The sequence below is a fragment of the Sebastes fasciatus genome, chromosome 22 (assembly GCF_043250625.1).
Source record: "Sebastes fasciatus isolate fSebFas1 chromosome 22, fSebFas1.pri, whole genome shotgun sequence".
NCBI lineage: Eukaryota > Metazoa > Chordata > Actinopteri > Perciformes > Sebastidae > Sebastes > Sebastes fasciatus.
This window is the reverse complement of record NC_133816.1, coordinates 3182409-3204005: the sequence shown is the minus strand read 5'-3', so window position 1 is coordinate 3204005 and position 21597 is coordinate 3182409. Positions and strand designations below refer to the sequence as shown.

At 40.4% G+C, this 21597-nt stretch overlaps 1 protein-coding gene and 1 non-coding gene across 4 annotated transcripts in view; both read left to right on the top strand.

Annotated features, from left to right (window-relative positions):
- The first annotated feature begins 889 nt into the window (after window positions 1–889).
- On the top strand, window positions 890–1080 carry LOC141761436 (U2 spliceosomal RNA). Its single transcript, XR_012592579.1, has one exon. It is a non-coding gene; the product is annotated as a U2 spliceosomal RNA (small nuclear RNA).
- Window positions 1081–16679: 15599 nt separating this feature from the next.
- The window catches only part of LOC141760402 (uncharacterized), a 135931-nt gene continuing 131013 nt past the window's right edge, over window positions 16680–21597 (top strand). Inside the window, exons 1-3 of one of the 3 annotated variants that reach the window (XM_074623207.1) lie at window positions 16680–16827; window positions 18533–18749; window positions 21346–21403. In XM_074623207.1, coding sequence (XP_074479308.1) covers window positions 18637–18749; window positions 21346–21403 — 171 coding nt within the window. In that variant the 5' untranslated portion in view covers window positions 16680–16827; window positions 18533–18636. Of the gene's footprint in view, window positions 16828–18387; window positions 18750–21345; window positions 21455–21597 lie in introns of all 3 variants that reach the window. The other 2 variants (XM_074623208.1, XM_074623209.1) reach the window with 2 other exon arrangements.

Genomic DNA, 21597 nt, shown 5'->3' with positions numbered 1-21597 from the left:
CCTATTTAGTATGCGGATAATCACATAAGAGATTAGAGAGACTTTATTGTCATCCATCAGTGTAATTCAGCACACCAAATTGTGTTTCCCTGGTCCCTGGTTTGTAAAACAAACAAAGGTGCAAACAACAAGATACAAGATAAGGTAGAAACAAACATCCTAGTGCAATAATATAAAATATAAATACAAAATAGTTTAAATAAATGTAAACAACTGCAAGGTTAAGTAGTGCAATAAACAGTAACAGTAGTTTTTAGGCCCCTTGGATATTATTATGAAGGATGTGCTTTCATGATAATAATAAAAGCATTTAAATACTTTGAATTTCTATGTGTTGTTGACTTAAAGCTGATATAATGTATTTGCAACCCTTTTTTTAGGAGGAATACGAGGAGAAATGTATATTCTAGTAAGATAAAGCATAGTGGGTCTTTTACATAGCAGGGTGCAGTTCACTCCGTTCTCCACTAGAGTGCGCTTTGTTGTCTGTGCGTCATTTAACAGATCAAACATTACTTTCTTCCCTTAGAGAGGATTTATCATACTATTCAAAAGTTATTTAAGCATTTATAATCCAGATCCAGATTAGTCTAAACCAGAAGTTACAGCTTTCTCTGTGACAGTCAATAAAATGACCCTCGCGTTCTGGCTTCCTATTGGACTAGATTGTGCCACGTGACCCGGAGGCGATCTGTAGCTGCAAATGCGACTTTACTTTGTTAAAATGACACACTTTGCTGCCGTTTTTTGATCTTTTTACTCATCTGCTGTGTTTGAGCGACTTTCTCTCAATCTCATCGAGTAGTGTTGGTATTGAAACAGATATTCAAACCGTGAGTGACGATGACGGTGCGGAGGGCTTGATCCACACCTCCGACAGTGTTGCGGTATCGCTTCTCGGCCTTTTGGCTAAGATCAAGTGTAGTATCTGTTCTTATCAGTTTAATATCTGATACGTCCCCTACCCGGGGACTATATATTAAATTGATTTTTGGAGCTGGGAGATGGAATAGGGGCTTGCTCCGTCCACTCCACGCATCGACCTGGTATTGCAGTACTTCCAGGAATGGTGCACCCCCTTCAATGTTGAAAAATAAATGCATGACCTCACAGTGAAGGATATAAATTCACAAAGTTGTGAAATTATGTGTGTAACTAGTGTCTGTAGTCCTTGATTTGAGAGTAAAAGGCTCCAAAGTGTTGACATGTTATATCAATGTGACTGTTAAATGAATCCAACTGGTGCGTGGGACCAGGAGATTGTAAAACATGCTCACTGCCCTTTCCACATGTGAGAAAAAATAGAAGACATCCTTTTATTCTTAAACCCTCACTCTGATTGGATTGAATGTGTTGTTAGGCTTCGTTGCTATAATTCTGCCCATTCTCTAAAAGTGAATATCCTGACTTTACATTTTTCTCTAGTGTGGTTTCCCAGCCTGAGAGCACTGTGTGTATATGTACGCTTTATTTAAGTTCTCAAAATATTTTTTTCTTGCTGATAGCCATACACAGAGAAGCATACAGGGTGTACAATCATTTGCCAATTTATTATTTGTATTTATTTATTAAGTACACCTAGCTAAAACGGTAAAACTTCATTCTACAGGTCCGCAAATTTCATGATAATTCGGTGATAATTAGCAAGTAACCTATTTGAAAAAATGTTACTGCCAAATTACCCCAACATTTACCTCAAAATATATCGGAAATTCCTTTATCATAAACATTATTTAATAATTATATTCAGCTATTTCCCAATAGCTGGTAATTTATTTAATACATTTCCAGGAAAAGAATACAAATTTCAAATAGGTTACTTGCTAATTATCACCCAATTACCATGAAATTTGCGGACCTGTAAAATGAAGTGTTACCGCTTAAACTAATGCAGTCTAAATACCACAGTCCTGTAATAAATCCTTCCTTCATTAAGATTATCATGTTCAGTTTTTGTTGAAACTGGTTGATTCAGCTGCATGATCGTTTTGGAGGCTGCAGTTTGTGATGCTGTTGAACTGTACTGCATTTATATTTGCAAAACAACCAGCGCTGATCACATTCCAGACAAATAAGTGGCAGCAGCAGCATGAATGTCAGTTGCCCACCAGCAGTAAACAAAGAAACAGGAAGTAGTTGCAATGTGAGCATGGATGTGAGAAACAAAAGTGTGATTTTCTTCTTTTCTCAGGATTTCAAATGCGGATCAAACAATGTTTTATTGTAGTATGATTTATTTTTGGCTCATTTCAACTTCCTGTTGGGCTGTTACTCATTTGTTGGAGGTAAAATAAATATAACTGGTGATTTTTAGGTTAGCTTTTGAAATGGAAATACATCATTGCATGATGGGAAATGCGCCACTTTTTCTCAAGCAAAATGTAAATAATCTTTGTCATCCGTAGTACAAAAGTGTTGGACGCTCAGCAGCTGTTCCAAAAGGCCAAAAGGTCATCTACCTGTTCATTTTCTCTGTTAGTTGAGGCCTTATATATTAAAGTGTCCTCTTCTTCCTTAAATATTCTAAATTAATAAGCCAAGACTGCTGATATTGGCCAAAAGGAAAAATGCCTCAAATATGTCTTAAAAATCTTTGTAGCTTTTCTTCCATTAGAAACATCATGTGGAGCAGAAAGCAGCTTCTTCCAAGAGGAGACTGGCAGAGCGACAGCTTTGTCTTTGTTTTTAATGACATTTTTGACTTATTTAGAATTGTTTGTTGTACAGCGTGAGTACACGGTGTTGGTAGGAAACTTATTAGCCATCAGAAAACTGGAGATTCCAGACCTGCTGGCCTTCTCCAGAAACTTGTAATATATTATACATATATAAACATATTGTTCATGGCTTACCAATAGCTACAACCCAGGTTAAGTCGACTGTATAGCTAACGTTAGTTTACTGTAACGTTAGTTTTTATTGTGCTTTGTTATAACTAAGGCTGTCAATCAATTAAAATAGTTAATCACGATTAATCGCAAATTAATCTCACATTTTTTATCTGTTCAAAATGTTCCTTAATGGGAGATTTGTTAATACCCTTATCAACATGGGAGTGGACAAATATGCTGCTTTATGCAAATGTATGTATATATTTATTATTGAAAGTCAATTAACAACACAAAACAACGACAAATATTGTCCAGAAACCCTCACAGGTACTGCATTTAGCATAAAAAATATGCTCAAATCATAACGTGACAAACTGCAGCCCAACAGGCAACAACAGCTGTCAGTGTGTCAGTGTGCTGACTTGACTATGACTTGCCCCAAACTGCATGTGATTATCATAAAGTGGGCATTTCTGTAAAGGGGAGACTCGTGGGTACCCATAGAACCCATTCACATTCACATATCTGGAGGTCAGAGGTCAAGGGACCCCTTTGAAAATGGCCATGACAGTTTTTCCTTGCCAAAATTTAGCGTAAGTTTGAAGCATTATTTAACCTCCTTCGCGACAAGCTAGTATGACATGGTTGGTACCAATGGATTCCTTAGGTTTTCGAGTTTCAAATAATACCAGTATCTTCACTCTAGCTTCAAATCTAAGCCGCTACAACCTGAATATCTTACATTTAGCACCTTCAAACATTAATTTACTACGTTGCATGCAATATGTTAGTATGCGATACGTTAGTATGCGATACGTTAGTATGCGATACGTTAGTATGCGATACGTTAGTATGCGATTTCAAACACCGCCATAGTGTCTTACCTAAATCATGGGAGCATGCTGATGTTAGCGTTTTGCTCAGAGTACTGCTGTGACTGAGTACCACCACACAGAGGCTGTTTAGCAGCCTCTAACACAGCTGTAGACTCTACAGCTTTACAGAGATTTATAGTGAGTTTCAGCTCATTGTTTATCTGTACGTCCACAACTTTACTGTTCTGGTTCACTGTCACCGCTCTCATAGCGTCGTTTTCAGAGATGGAGCTGTAAAAGACTCTGTTCACTACCTGCTCAGGTACTCTGTTCGGTACCTGCTCAGGTACTCTGTCCGCTACCTGTTCAGATACTCTGTCCACTACCTGCAGAGGTACACTGTACACTACCTGCTCTGGTACTCTGTGCACTACCTGCTCAGGTACTCTGTTCACTACCTGAACATAGTGGAGTATTTAGCAGCTACAGAGACAGATATTTCCCTCAGTAGTTGGTAGAGACCAAAAACTGCTAAAAGAGAGAGAACAGCAGAAATCAGAATCAGGTTTACACATACAAGGAATTTGCCTTAATGTTTTTGGTGCATAACAATAAACATAGTAAGAGAAATAAAGAGGGCGTCTGTGGTGATCAATCAAATGTCTACAGAGGGAAACGGCCCTGCAGTTGGTTATCACAGGTGGTGGTGCATTAGTCAGACTGGAACATTGTGGATTATGTTCTACTGACATGCTAATAATGTTATTTATGGTTCTAGATCGGTCGCTCCACCATGGCATCTCACTGACTCGCTCTCTCTTTATGTCTGTCTGTTGCTATAGAAACGGAGAGGAAGAAAGGGACTGATTCATCAGAGAGTTCACACTGGAGATAAACTACACAGCTGTGACCAATGTGAGAAAACTTTTGTTTTTCAGAGCTCCCTCAAAGTCCACCAACGCATTCACACTGGAGAGAAACCATACAGCTGTGATGAATGTGGGGCAGCTTACACTACATCCGATGACCTGAAAAAGCATCAACTCATTCACACTGGAGAGAAACCCTGCAGCTGTGATGAATATGGGGCAGCTTTTCTGCACTAGAGTAACCTAAAAACACATCAACAAATTCACACTGGATTGAGACCCTATGACCCAATGACGTTGATCACGTCGACGAATGGCCCCAGCTATGAATATGGTCAAAAGAATGATTTTCTGTGAAGTAATATGAGTTTAGAATGATTTATTCCATATATGTACACATTATTGTTTTTATCTGCTTCATACATATTCTCTTGTTATTGTTATTTTGTAGCTCAACATTATATTTTACTCCTTTGTGTAATTTGCATTGAATAATCTTTATTTTACATTTATATTCACTGTTTTTATTATCTATTTCTGAATATGGTTTTGAATCTGTTGATGTTTGTTCAGACTGAAAGCAAAGAGCGGCTTTGATTCATCATTTGAAACTGTTTCCATCGATCAATATTTGTTGAGCTGTTGTAATTGGCGTTCTCAGCATTAACATTGTTTTAGGACTAAGTCATGAGCTAATTGGACTCATTATCATTAATTATCTTACAGCAGTCAGATATTAAATTACCTCAGTAGTTAAAGCCCACACAGCAGCTGTGACTGACATTTTAAAATGTTCCTAAAAGCAGAAGTGAATTAATAAACTTTAATAAATCTAAATATTTGTGTCTGTACTTTGTTGTGTGTGTTTAAAAGTGTTTCATTTCTGTTTGTGTCGCTGTAAAGCCGATGACATCAAGTTCTCCTGTTCATTAATATTCATGAGCTCCCTCTCCTCATTGGCTACTGATAACAGTCCAATAATATGAAGTGAACACTTGTATCCAGAGAATCTGTGTCCATCCGTCAGCGTCACAATTACAATGTGGAGCCCTGTTCTATAGAGCCACTTTACCAAATATGCCAGGCTTATTTCAGTTAGTCTGACTCTTTTCAGTTGATTCGGTTCCATGAAGCAAATTCAACATAGTTTAAGCTCAGTTACTAAAGCAACTGATGCTGGGAAACACTGCTGAACCCTCTGGAGGTGTTGTGGGCCTATCAGCGAAACTTGACCACCCTACTGAGTCAAGGCAGCAAGCCTATGGGTGTGCAACTGAAGGGATCCCAACAACTAGTCCTATAGAACAGATTTACCACAAACATTCAACATCAACACATCTGGAGATACTTGGTTGTCACTGGACAGGAAGGGGATGAAAAACTGTCATCTGTAAAGTAACTAAAGCTGTCAGATAAATGTAGTGGAGTAAAAAGAACAATATTTCCCTCTGAGATGTAGTGGAGGAGAAATAGAAAGCAGCAGGAAATGGAAATACTCAAGTAAAGTACCTTGAATTAAGTACAGTACTAAAGTACTAAATGTACTTAGTTACATTCCACCACTGAATATAATAACGTTGAGCTTCCCTCCTGACCTCTAGGTGGAGAATTTATTTCACTTTAAACTGAAAAACCAGACCGGAAGTACTTGTAACCGGAAGTGTGGTTGTCTCGTTGTGATCTCTGGCTGGCGGCGGGATAGTTGTTTCGTTAGCTGACGAGCATATTTGTCCGTTTCGAGGCGGCAGAGCTGCAGGTGAACCCGCACACACTCAGGTAAACACTATCAAAGTGAACATAGCGTTGGCACGCTGGGCTAGCTGCGATGCTAACCAGCTAGTTAGCCTGTTAGCTTCGGCCTGCTGCATTGTGGCTAACTGCTAGCGTTAGCTTGTTATCTGATTGAACTTCCAGTCCAGACCAGGACCAGGACTAGGAGCACTACAAGAGCGGAATGGAGGACCAGCAGAGCAACAAGGTCCCCAGAAAACCAGAAGCAGGCTCGGCCTCTGATCCCATCGATGTTCAGGTCAGTGTTCATGACTTCATGGCTTCAAGTCTTCCTCTCTGGAGATACTGACCGGAAACAACGCAACCCAACTCGCAGCTGTTCCTGATGGTTGTTGCTCTAAACGGTCAATCATTGAACCTTTTCATTCCGGCCCGAAACGGACACGAGTCAATCATTTGATTAACGCCGTTAACTGGAGATCCATTATTATTAGTAAAACTGTGAAACAATATTTATTGGTAAATCATTAATTCTGTGTCTTTAATTTGTTGTTCATGTGAAATGTAGTTCTAATTATAGAATGAATTAGAGAATGAATTAAAACGCTCCTATGACTGTTTAAGAAAACCGTCTGAAAGAGCTCCAGATATAAGGGCGTCAGCTGGCTGCTGCTCTGATATTACTTAAAGGCTACATGTCTCGGTTTTTTTTAATGTTCAAATGTTTTAATAAAGGAGTCCATGTTGAATTACATGGGATTTATTGTTTTTTTTAACGTGGTACCGAATTGTATTGGTATCGACTACTAGATTTCTGGTACCGTGACATCCCTAGTTCAACTAAAGTTTTCATTTTGATGAACATAAAAAATGCATGAATATAATATAATCAAATTTAGATTCATATTTTAGAGAAATTATAATGATTGGATTATTAAATTTGTGGGCTGAAGAAATACTATTGGTCCATTGATCCTAATTAAGACTAAAAACCCCATGGATGATATTTTGTGCATATAGCTTCTGAATGTCTTACATACTGCTCTTAGATGCTTTATGATATTCCTGTAACACCAGTACTGACGCTCTGGAATATCACATGTTTACTTTAAGTTTATTAACAGTACTTGGATTTCACTTCTGCTGAAGTTCTTCTTCTTACAGCCTTTTTTTGGTGGCATCTCTCCACTTCTTCGGCATATACCAGAGTATTTACACACGGCTCAACACCTGCCCTTATATAGTGATTAGAGGGCGTTACCTATGCTAATAATAAACAATCAGCCACACGCCTCCAATTTATCAATAAGTGGGATTCATCATTCAGCACCTGGTGTATCTGGAGTTGACTTCTCTTATTTTTTCTCTAAACAGAAAACCTAAGATAGAGTTAAGAGAACGTTGCTGCATGAGGCCCATTGTGGGTTATGTTCCACAGACATGTGTAATGGAAATTCTTTCAGTATTCCAAGATGAGTTCTAATGAACGTTGAAATCAAGATCCCAAACAGATGAAATGTCTTTGTTGTATTTTATTCTTGCAAGAAGAGGCACTGGTTATACAGAGTCGCACAAAGTCTGCAGAAGAGTGCGCTGCCGGAGATTATTACAATGTGACTATATAGAAATCTACAACAGGGACTGTGAGAAAAGGAGTTGTTTTGCACAGATAAAGAGTTGTTTTACCCAAACAGTGTCCCAGTAAAAGTCAACACTCAGTACTTTCCCACTACATGAGACGAAGAGCACCCAGACAGTAACTTTCCACTGTTGCATAAAGAGACATCAGTACATACAATGTAATTTTCCATCACATTTCCCCCTTTTGATCATTCTATTGATCAACATAAAAGTATGTACATATGATGTATCTGGATAGTGCTCCATCAGACATAATAATTCATTGAGATTCAAATTATATCATAATAGTAATACATCACAGAAAGTATCGAGAGCCATACTGTGAATTAAGTATTATTTTAGTTGCATATAATGATACATGATTAAAAAAAGGCTCACCCTTAACCTCTAGCAATGACCTATGAGTTCTGTCTTCAAGCCAATTAAGGCCTCCCAAGGAAAATTACCAAGTACTGGTAAACCCCCCAAACCCTGTAAAGGTTTAGAGAGCTCTTTGACAGAGGTCGCAGGTCACATGCACCTACTGACAAATGGCCAAAAACTCCGCCTCGGTTTTACAGGAGATGGAGCAAAAAGACCAGATGCGCTAACTACTCTATCTGGACAGGACAAAGGTAAAACCTCAAATGACAAAAGAGGGAAAACCCATATTGCCCCTTCCGTCCAAACCGATCATCATCAGGGTGATGTAGGGTGATTTACCTGATTAAGTTTCAAATATACCCCAACACACTTGATTAAATGACATCACACACTAAATTTTAAACTTAATATAAAGTCAATATTCATTCTTATACAATGAAACAAGATAGATAATAGAATAAGAAATAAATGGAACAAAATCTAAGTAAAGAAGTAAATCATAAATCATAAACCATTTCATTTTTTTTTTTTTTTTTTTTTTTCACTAACAGGAAGGCTTGTATTCCTAACTTGAAATAGTATTTCTAATGTCTTCACACGCACAATATCCAAAAATTTTAAGATACCTGACTTTATGAATAATGGATTTGTAGTTTCACGGTAAGAAGCTTTATGTATTTATTCTAAAAGCTCTTTTCTGGATTTTAATTATCGGGTCTATATTTGTTTTATATACATTTCCCCAATCTCAACATTATATAACATATATGGCATTTTAAGTGAGCAATACAATATATACAAACACTTCTTATTCAACAGATCCTTTGTTTTGTAAAGAATAGTGGGGCAGACATGGTGGTAATAGAAGAGTTTGCAAAAGAACCAAAGTCCCAGATACGAATCAAAGCACCGGTATAATCAACTAAGGATTAATTTACCCAATTGGCATAGATTGTCATGTTACCCACTCTATTTGGACCGTCAGCAATGGTAAGCGCAACCATCGCTGAGAGCGTTTCAGTAGCGTTTAAGGCCCATGGTACTAGCGGCGTCGACTTGGTTGTAGCATAAGGCATAAGAGAGCAAGCATAACAACTTTCATTAGTTATCTGTCGTACAGATATCGTGAGGGCTTGATACCACAAATTACTGCCAAAATTGTGTGTCTCTTGCCAAATGTGCCTTTTACTCACAAGGTGGATTGTGTTCTCCGTGGGAGTGGTCATCAAAGCATAAGAGAACAACATTAATGTAACACCAAAAATTAAACACAAGATTGAACAGGATGTAACCGCAGTTCTGCGTTCCATCGTAGTCCAACGAAGATGGGTGTCGTCTGTAGAATCTTATCTCAGAAACAAATCAGTATGTGTTATCAACGTGACAGGAACAAGGTGGGGCTTGACCCCACCTTCCTTACTCGGGTGTGTCTGAGTAAGTGTGGTTTTTGATCACAGATATGACTTTATTATGGTCATATATGTGTCTTACTCGTCGGAGTCTATTCCCTCCGTTAAGACAGGTGGTTGAGGAGGTTCACTGGGAGGAGGAACGCGTTTGCAGCGGCTGGCATGGATCCACGTGGCTCTCTCAGCTACCTTGACCGCGGTGTGGGTAGTTAGGAGCACCTGTAATGGACCCTGCCACCTCTTAGCTTTCCAGTGTTTTCTCCTAAAGTCCTTCACCACCACATAATCACCAGTCTGGAGCTTATGCAGGGGCGTGCTGGCAGGGGAATGTAAGGCAGCAGTGATCTGTTTCCTGATGTCAGAGAGGGTACGAGAGAGGTTAATGCAATATGTTAGCATAGCATCTTCACATAGAGCAGTGTCTGGGGGAGGTTCTCCTGGTGGTTCAACTCTAACGTGAGGAGGATCTGCAAAGAGACACTCATAGGGTTTTAGGTTAGTTTGTGCTCGTTTCCTCATTCTCATATACATCAGGACAATAGGTAGAGCTTTGGGCCATGGAAGATTTGTATCTTCACAGCACTTAGCCAGTTTTTGCTTCAAGGTCCCAGGTTGCGCCATCGGTCATTTTTGCTGTTGGAGAGTGCAACATGTGGACCAGAACCCTCTACCTCAAACAGAGACAGCTGGTCAGGGGAGAGGGAGACAGAAACAGCACAACGTGAGGTTGAAACATACATGTCACATGTATTCAATGTGTCATTTAGGTCTTTAAAGAATACTTCTTCAAAATGTCTGTCAGGTCCATGTGATACATGTGCATTGCAGTGCCGGTGTTCACGTGACATGCTTTCTGCTTGCGCGTGGGCCAAATTGTGTGTCAAGGATGTCATTTTCCTGAGCCACAAGATGGGGATAAAAGGAAAGCATGTTTCACCTGTATCAGAATAATTGACCACTTGTTTTTGCCGTGGGCAAGCATTTTAACATTATCACTGAATTTGTTGCTCCGGAGTCCACTAGGAAACTTAATGTTACCCTGAATCATCTGAGCTAAATCAAGGTTAGTAGGCAAAGCATCTTCTACGTTGCGTGCAGCACATGTGTGTGTGTGTGTGTACTTCCCTGTTCAGTTGCTGTGGTTGAGTGGGTTCCCTTCTCTGTACACTCCATCTCCTCCCCCAGCCCGGAGACCTGATCTCAGTCTGCCATCTTTAAACGTCATGCTGAGTGGAGGGAGGTCAGCACGTGCATTCTGAATGTCTGTGGCAGTCCATGGGCGGTGAACAAGCGAGGGGCCTCGTGGGCCTGCCACTTGTATCATCGGCAGATTGACAGTTCCAGGCGTATCCTCAGCCATGGTGCATTTTTCTTTCTCCATCTTTGTCTGAGACCTCGTTGTTATGTGCTGGCCTCCTCTGACGGCCCCATCCACCCCTGTAGAGGAAGTTGAGCTTCCTCCTTGGGTGGATGAGCTGGAGGAGCCTGCTATGGTGTTGGTGTTGTTAGGCGGGTCGATCTCCTTCTTTCTGAGCTTGGGTTTCTACGGGAGGAGGAGGATAGATGTCTTCGGGAGGAGGAGGATAGGTGTCCAGATCAGGGTCCACTTTAGACAGCTCCTTAAACAGAGGAGAATAGGGAGATGATGGTTTATCTGACTTCATCTTAGAAGTTACTTTAGGCATTTGTTTGCTGTAACTTTTCCTTTCCCTACGTTCAGCTTCTCCCTTTGAGTGCAACACATCTTCAACATCTTCAACTGTTGTTTTAGATTTTCTTGATAATGGTTCTACCATTAGGGCTACTGTTAACCAGCCCTCTCTATTATCTATTTTATATCTCTGTGAACACATCTCCTTCAAACAACTAGATTTATTCAAGTTTCTTCACTAAAAAAAACATTTTACAAAATTATATGGAACACCTCATGATAATGCTATAATTCACCTTCGCCTATTAATCTATTGGCATACCAAAATTAGTAAATGAGTTAGCTGAATTCCTTCAGCCTCTCCCCCTTACTCTGGACACAAAACCTGCACCCTGTAGGTGTGTGTGTTTGTGTCAGTGTCTCTGTGTGTTTCTTGACTCCACCCCTCTGGTGGATCATCATTGAATTCTGAGCCAGTTGCTCTGCTGCCCCCTTGCAGGGCAGCCACGTCTGCCCCTCTCCGTCTCTCCCTTTCAACTGCAGCAGTGATCAAAAAATATCAACTCTTGTCTGCTTTTTTTTTTCCTAACTCTGCCTCTGAAGCTTTTGCTTTATCGTTATCTTGGGGTAAAGTGAAACAGTGAATTTGTTCAATTAAATTCAATTGCTCTGAAAGTGGGATTTTAGCTTCAGTCAACACACTCAACAAACACTGAGGGGACGGAGTTTTACCTTGGCGTTTAATCCTATCATTAATCATCGCCTTTGTCTGATTCTCACTATCTGAGCCGCTTTGGTCTGCAATGTGATCTTTAACAATGGCCTGTGACATGTTGCAATAAATGGTACGCATTCATCCACCATTTTTTCTCAATTCATCTGAACCCCATTCACAGCCATTCTCACTCACTCTCTCACTACAGATTTGAAGAGCGGTGACTTTCTTCCATACCAGTGCACACTTTCTCATAAATGCAAAATCCCAGTCTGGATTTCCAATGTCTCCATGCCCATTTAGCTCAGTCAGCCGCAGTTTCTCCATCTCAAGCGAGCCTCAATGCGGTCATTCACCATCCGCCCAATCACACATCAATACGGTGAACGGAACTACATACTTCCACACGGCCTGTCTGCCCACTATTCCAACGGGTTTATCAATGACAGGTTGACTTTTGACTACTGTTTTTTTTTTACTCTGTCGGTCCTTTGACTGATAAAATCTTTTAACCTTGGCTGATTTGGGAACGGTCGTATGTGTAAAATTCTCTGGTTTATAACACAGTTATTCAGCAAAATTCAGCAGCGTAAGCCCGCAAAGCACTTGCACATCAGTAAACAAGCAGCAGTCACAGCATAGACACACAAAACGGGTGCATGCACATCAATAACACCTCTCTGCATCAACAGCTTCTCCAATTGATTTATGCTGAATGAGCCTCCAGAAGGAAACTCATAATCTTTAATCCATGTAGAAACACATTCTATGCTATCCTCTCCGTATTTGGATCTCGTGGCATCGATACATCCTCCCTCAGGTGGAGATTCCTGAGGTTTACTCTTCCCTGATCCCATTCTGGACTTTCAGGGTACGTGTACACGTCACTTTACAACACGGGGCGTCCCTCGTGAGGTCTAGGTTACTATAGCTTAACGAAGATAAAGCTGTAAGGCGGAATGAATCTCGCTTCAGGTGCGGTCACTTTCCCCTTTTCTCTGAGTCAACAGACTTTGACAATTGCTTCAACCAATTGCTTCATATGCTTCATACATATGTTTTCTCTCAAGCACTGTGCGTGAACAACAGCCACCCAACACAAATACTTCTAAGGTCAAGAAACTACAACGTTCAAAATTGATTTAATTTTGAACATCCATTCCTATTTTCCAGTTCTCCTTTTTTATCACTTGCTATATGGAGGACAAAAGATGCCACAAAGAATCTCAAATCACGTCAGGAAATTACTTCAACCCAAAATCCACAACAATCCAGTTCTTACTAGACAAGTGGAAATTGTTATGAAACTCAAGAAACCTCAATTTCAATGTTCTAATTAATTATTTATATTATACTGGGTTTCAACATCGTTATAACAATGATTAAAAGACATCAGAATTTCAACGTCTCACCCGGTTAATAGTTGATTTGTTGGACTCAATCAGGTCCTTTGGATCCCAGTAGAGACGGTCCAGAGTCGCTGGGGATCGGTCCTGTCGTCTCTTAACTTGTAAAGGTACAGGCAGGAGGTTTCTCCTGGATGATCAGTCACCGGTCTCCCGTCGTCTCAGGACGATCTTCCACGGGATCCTGCCGACAACGCCAAATTGTAATGGAAATTCTTTCAGTATTCCAAGATGAGTTCTAATGAACGTTGAAATCAAGATCCCAAACAGATGAAATGTCTTTGTTGTATTTTATTCTTGCAAGAAGAGGCACTGGTTATACAGAGTCGCACAAAGTCTGCAGAAGAGTGCGCTGCCGGAGATTATTACAATGTGACTATATAGAAATCTACAACAGGGACTGTGAGAAAAGGAGTTGTTTTGCACAGATAAAGAGTTGTTTTACCCAAACAGTGTCCCAGTAAAAGTCAACACTCAGTACTTTCCCACTACATGAGACGAAGAGCACCCAGACAGTAACTTTCCACTGTTGCATAAAGAGACATCAGTACATACAATGTAATTTTCCATCACACATGTTGTAAATGTTATTTATGGTTTTAGATAGCTAGCTCCACCATGGCATCTCACTGACTCTCTCTCTCTGTATGTTTGTCTGTTGCTATAGAAACGGAGAGGAAGAGGGGGACTCAAACGTCACAGCTGTCAGCACTGTGACAAATCCTTCACAACATCTGGAAAGTTAAAGATTCATGAGAGAGTTCACACTGGAGAGAAACCGTACAGCTGTGACCAATGTGGGGCAGCTTTCACCACTAAAGGTAGTTTAGAAATCCACCTACGTATTCACACTAGAGAGAAACCGTACTGGTGTAACCAATGTGGTAAAACTTTTTCTCAGGGTAGTCACCTTGAAGCCCACCAACGTATTCACACTGGAGAGAAACCGTACTGGTGTGACCAATGTGATAAAACCTTTTCTCGGGGAGATTACCTTAAATTCCACCAACGCATTCACACTGGAGAGAAACCGTACTGGTGTGACCAATGTGATAAAACTTTTTCTCGGGGAGATTCCCTTAAAACCCACCAGCGCATTCACACTGGAGAGAAACCGTACTGGTGTGACCAATGTGGTAAAACTTTTTCTGATGGTAGTTCCCTTAATGTCCACCAACGCATTCACACTGGAGAGAAACCGTACTGGTGTGACCAATGTGGTAAAACTTTTAATCAGGGTAGTCACCTTAAAAGACACCAACGTCTTCACACTGCATCGTTGTGAACATGTTTCAGAGCCCAGCTAGCTGTTTCCTCCTGCCTCCTCCCCATGCTCTGATAGCTGTATTGTCATATTCTCAGCTTCTCTCCACATTGAAGTCTGACCAACAGTAACTTTATGTTCTAAACAGCATGTATGTTATTGTGGCTACGACTACTACGAGTATTTTCTTGATGAAATGTTTTCGAAAGAAAGAAAATTTTGTCTGTAGTAAACCCCCTGGGCCTGTGCCCCGTAGACCCGTTCAATAATCCATCCACGAGTCCACAGCTGGAGAAAGATCAAGGAGGACATTCACATTAGACACCAGAGACCATCTTTGAACAGAGACAGGGGTTACCATCTCCCCCCGAATACATCCACCTATTGTCATGTGACTGTGCTGGACTAGCGTCATGTGATGACAACTGAGGAAGCTTAAGTGCTGAAGAAGGCCATGGGATATGGTCAAAAGCTCCACAAAGAGTATGTGAGCCTTGAGTTTAGATTTATTTATTCCAGATGTGGTCCCATTATTGTTTTTATCTGCTTCATACATATTCTCTTGTTCTTATTGTTTCATAGTTCAACATTATATTTTCATCCTTTGTGTAGTTTTCATAGAATATCTTTATTTTACATTTATATTCATTGTTTTTATTTTCTATGACTGAATGTGGTTTTGAATCTGTTGATGTTAAATTAAATTATTAAATTAGTCAACACAGAGAGATGCTTTGATTCATCATTTTAAACTTTTTCCATCAATCAATATTTGTTGAGCTGTTGTAATTGGCGTTCTCAGCATTAACATTATTTTAGGACTAAGTCATGAGCTAATTGGACTCATTATCATTAATTATCTTACAGCAGTCAGATAATGAATGACCTCAGTAGTTAAAGCCCACACAGCAGCTGTGACTGACATTTTAAAATGTTCCTAAAAGCAGAAGTGAATTAATAAACTTTATAAATCGAAATATTTGTGTCTGTAATTTGTTGTGTGTTTAAAAGGGTTTAATTTCTGTTTGTGTCGCTGTAAAGCCGATGACATCAGGTTCTCCTGTTCATTAATATTCATGATCTCCCTCTCCTCATTGGCTACTGATAACAGTCCAATAATATGAAGTGAACACTGTGGAGCCCTGTTCTATAAAGCCGCTTTACCAAATAAGTCGGGCTTATTTCAGTTAGACTGACTCATTTTCAGTTGATTTGGTTCCATGAAGCAAATTCAACATAGTTCAAGCTCAGTTACTGTGGCAACTGATGCTGGGAAACTAACCTGGTCCGGGGCAGGCTAACTGTCAGGCTAAGAGTTCCTGTAACACTGACCCGACGGGAAAGCAATGATTTTACCTCTGATGCTGTATTATTTGACTTTATCAACCACTATCAGTCCAAAAATTTAAGTTTATAGAAAATCAACTACATATACTATATACTTTAGTAGTCTGGGTTATGACAAATTGGTCACATTATAATATATATATATATACATATATATATATATAAAAATATATATTATTGGTCATAATATATCATTGGATGAACCTGATACGCTGTGAATACACTGTTGAATCCTCTGGAGGTGTCGTGGGCCAATCAGCGAAACAGCGAGGAAAGAGGGCACACACTTGATAACCCAGAAAATGCCATCGCTCACTTGACCACCCTACTGAGTCTATACAGCAGGCCTACAGGTATGCAACTTAAGGGATACCAACAACTAGTCCTATAGAACAGATTTACCACAAACATTCAACATCAACACGTCTGGAGATACGTGGTTTTCACTGGACAGGAAGGGGATGAAAAACTGAAATGGAAATACTCAAGTAAAGTACCTTGAATTAAGTACAGTACTAAATTACTAAATGTACTTAGTTACATTCCACCACTGAATAAAATAACGTTGATTAATAAAATCCTGTGTACCTATTGTTTCCCTCCTGACCTCCAGGTGGCGACTTTCTTTCACTTTAAACTGAAAAACCAGACCGGAAGTACCTGTAACCGGAAGAGTGGTTGTCTCGTGATCTCGGGCTGGCGGCGGGATAGTTGTTTCGTTAGCTGACGAACATATTTGTCCGTTTCGAGGCGGCAGAGCTGCAGGTGAACCCGCACACACTCAGGTAAACACTTTAATAATGTTTCTTTGAGACGGAAATCAAAGTGAATATAGCGTTAGCACGCTGGGCTAGCTGCGATGCTAACAGCTAGTTAGCCTGTTAGCTTCGGCCTGCTGCTGTGTGGCTAACTGCTAGCGTTAGCCTTAGCTCACTTTAATGTGTGCTCGTGTTATCTGATTGAACTTCCGGTTCCTTTGTGTTTTAGTCCAGTTTGAGAGGAGTTTCTCAGTTTGTCTCAGTCGCTTTGCTTCGTTTCTACAATCATCCTCAACATTTGTAAACAGGAAGTGCGTTTCTCCAAAAAGCAGGGGCCTTTCCCATTTGTCCTTTTATACGGCTTGACTCCTCTCCTCGCGTCTTAGTCCTGCCCACGGGAGATGCGAGCGGAGGAGGCGAGGAAAAGAAACGTCCTTTCCTCTGAAGCGTCACGTGAAGCGACGTCTGTTTCTGATGACAGCAGCAGCTGATCGCATCTGGATCAGCTGTCAGTCAGCTCTAACAGCTATCTATGTCTGAACTGTACTAATACTAATAAAGACAAGTACAAGCTGCAGTCTGTATTTCTACTGTGGACTGAGTCCTGCTTAGAGGACCAGGAACCATCTCTACTGGCACAATATCTTTATATTATTTATTCATTATTAGCGTCTGTAGTTATTGATATTCTGACAGTAGAAGTTATGTATTAGGCTGAATGTTTCAGGGAAAAGTGAAATAATGTAACTCATATCAAACCCGATGCTCAGGAATTATCAGCTTCATGTGACAGAATGAAAATGAGGATAAATGACGTAAAAGGTGTAAAAGACAAACCCTTCTTCTCTCTCTGACTTTAACTGGATACTTAATAAAAGTTAATGGGGGAAATAACAGATGATCAAAAGAAAACTCTTTCTAATAAATGAAGAAAGTTGATTGAGGTCCGTTTGTTGTCAGCTATTATAAACCCCTTTCAGTGTCAGACTCATTCAGTGGTGGTGTGTGAAGCAGAGATACTGCAGGTCCTTCTGCTGCTCGAACACTTCACCATCAACATGGTCCGTTTGTTGTTCGCACCTACAGTTAACACAGATTATAACTAGATAGTGAATCAGAAGACAACTAAACATAAATCTTGTAATCTGTGATCTGTCTACACTCCGGTATAAAGCTCAGTGATGTTGATGTATCAGATCAAACCGATCAGCAGCAGCTGATTGGACAATCAATAACTGATATCCAATAGGGGGGCGTGTCGGTCGGTATAAACATCCGTGGAGGAAACACTGGAGGATACACTGGTGTATCCTCGCTCATGGCTCCTCCGGCAAGCCTCCTCGATCCTCGATCCTCGATCCTCGATCCTCGATCCTCGATCCTCGCTCCTCGATGCGCATTTTATGAATTGGGACGTCCTTCAAGATGGAGCGCTGAGATCGATTTCCGGGTCAAAGCCGGAGGATCGAGGAGCGAGGAGGCGAAAAATGGTGAAATGAGATGCAGCTCTGGTCCAAACCTGTTTCTGTGAACTGTCTCTTTAACCAGATCACACACATTGAGGCTTTTCTATGTGGTCTTTGATAGTTTCCATGGAAACCAGAGCATTCCTCAGAGAAGAGCTGCAGCTGTTTTCACGCTAACATGAACCATGTTATCAGCACTACGTGGATGGGAGTAAAACCAGAGGAGACAGCAGGACCTGAATATCTCTGTGTGCTTTGATTTGTAGTGAGTCCAGGACAACACAGTCCAGCAGTCAGAGTGGAGACCTGCTGGATCTCAGAGACCAGGACCAGGAGCCCGTTTCAGAAAGCAGCTTTAACAAACTCTGAGATGGAAAAGTGTTCGGTTCCAGAACAGCTGATCAGAGTTTGTTCAATCAAATGTGAGGATGAAAACAGCCTTCATCAATGGAGCTCTGATACTACGATTCACCATGGCAACAGGTAAATAAGAGGCAGAGCCTCCATCTGAATCCAGTCCACGTAGAGATATTAAAGGTCACATATTATGCAAAATGCACTTTTCCATGTCTTTTAAACATCAATATCTGTCCCCAGTGTGTCTACAGGCCACCATAGTATCATAAAAGACCATCCTCTCTCTTTTTCTCCTCCTCCGTTTGTCCGGAAATGGGTGCAGAAATAAAAATTCGCTTTTTTCCTAGTCTTCTGACGTCATTAGGCAGAAATGCAAGCCATATATGGCTTTCCTGTTTCCAGTGAAACAGAACAGCACCCCCCTCACCCCATACCCCGGCTTGGTAACCCCGCCCACGGAGTAGCCGGCTCAGCAAGCTGCGTCCGCCATTGTTATTTCGACTGTTTACTAGTAAACATGCTGAAAGGAAAACCCGCTTGTTCTGTTGTTGGCTGCAATACTCCACACAAAAGCTTGCACCATGTACTCCCATCATCTAAATATAACATGTTCTTTCACAAAGGCTTTATGTAATTACACTGTTTAAACAGATGATATTTATATATTATATATATTTGATGTCATGCATGTAGCAGAGTACAGGTAGTAAATAGTGACTTGTAAGCAACACAACACATTTCTGTTTCACAGTCAAACTTTATTTGAGTTGACAGATGACAATATTAATTATTCACAGCATTTGTAATCATCCCACCTGTTAGTTAGTTATGTTAACATGGTACAGGAGAAAGTCTTCAGCTCTGGTAAACTACAGTAAGCTAAGCTCCGGTGGTCTGTAGTCATGGTAACACAGAGACAGCTACTACTGTAAATAATATACCATTACTCTGATCTTCCATACATTTATCTTTTAGCAGAAATAATGAACTGACTACTGTTTCACATCTTCTATTTTCCACCCTGATGGTCGCTGTGTTTACACACCGTGTCATAGCGGTAGCATGTAGCTAACCCGTTAGCATGTAGCTACATGCTAACGGGTTAGCTACATGCTACCGGGTTAGCTTTGTATCTCCATGTAAACAGAGCTATCTGCCCACAGCTATCTGCTCTCCTCTGGGATGATTCTGTCGGTCATTTCTCACAGATGGATCTGTAAAGACAGACGTAAAACAGAGTGTATGTTTACGGTTTACAGAGTTGATGCATGAGGTAAACACTGAGCTAACTAACAGAGATATAAATAGTATTATTTACCTGAGAGAAGCCGTCAGGAAAACCTGGAATCTGGACCGCAGATGTTCATCATGTGTCGCCGATTTCTGATCAGATTCCTCCGGTAACGTGCGCTGGGTGAAGTTTCTGGTTTATAAACTTTAAAGTGGTTTATAAACTTTATTCTAGCTGCTATCTCTCCACTCGTCTCTCTCTCTCTCTCTCTCTCTCTGTAGAGAGAGAGAGAGAGAGAGAGAGCTTCTCCGGGAGGGAGGGGGAGGGTGACGCTGTTGTTGAGGACGTTTGATTGACAGAAAACGCTGACCAATCAGAGCAGAGTGGGAGGAGACAGAGGCTACAGACACAGAAATCAGCACTTTTGGAAATGGGCTGAAACAGAGGTTATAAAGACATGCTGGAATGCATGATCTGATTGTTTTTTTGAAAAAAAACTTCAGAGACATGGTTTGGAGGTGTCTGAGACCTATAATAACTAGTTTAAATGGAGTATAATATGTGACCTTTAATGCATGGATATGCTGACTGTGCACATTTCTCTTTAAAAAAGTCCCAGCACGGAAAGTGTCAATAACACCATAAAGTTGAATTCAGTGTTGTCCATGAATTCATCTTTTAGCAGACTGACATTTCCTTAATGGATGATAAAGTGGTGAATGTGATTGTGTATTAGACTGTAGCCTACATTACATTTAAATAGATTTATTCAGCTTTAATGTGACGGGACAAAACACAGGAGCAGCAACTGAAGATGAACAATATCACATCTATCCATCAGAGACAGAGAGACAAAATAGAGTAAAATAGGCTTAATAGAGTAGATTTTATATAGTAGACATCTATTTGGATCTTGGCTCGGCAGCATTCAGTGACTTTATTTCAGCTACTTCAACAAATGGAATCAATTTAAACACAGTCAGTGAAATGCTGTTAAAACCTGTTCAGACTATATGCAGCCTATTTAAAAAAAGTCTCTTTCTAACTCCATTCTGCAGCTGCACCACCATCCTGCTCACTCAGAAATATTAATAGATAATCTACAATATTAGAGGAATTATGTTCCATCAGTGGGACCAGATAGATATCATCATTCACTGATCCTACGTGTCTGAGCTTCATACTGATCTTTACTCTTTAAACTGAGATTACACATTATGAGCAATAAACATTTAGTGGAACGGCTCTAACAGACTAACAGCTGTCTGTGTTCAGAGTCACAGTGTTATAAAGAACTACATGCAGAGGTTTTATTCTGAGCTGAGGGCCACTTGATGCTGTGTAATATTTGAATATTCAACATTCTGACGGCACATAAAAGAGTAACTTTGGACAGTCCAGAGTAACAAACTAATATCTGACACACAGTAAACCTTCGATACGGACTGAATGAATGAGGAAATAAAACACTAATCACACTTTCTGAAACAGAGACCAGGACCAGGAGCACGTCAAGAGCGAAATGGAGGAGGACCAGCAGAGCAACAAGGTCCCCAGAACACCAGCAGCAGGCTCGTCCTTTGATACCACCGATGTTCAGGTCAGTGTTCATGACTTCATGGCTTCATAACAACACTAAAGACACAAGGAAGAGTCATCTTTTATCTCTTTAGAAACCAACGTTATATTTTTTTTGCGCTACAGACGCTTCATATCCAGGTCAATTCACACACCTGTGAGTAA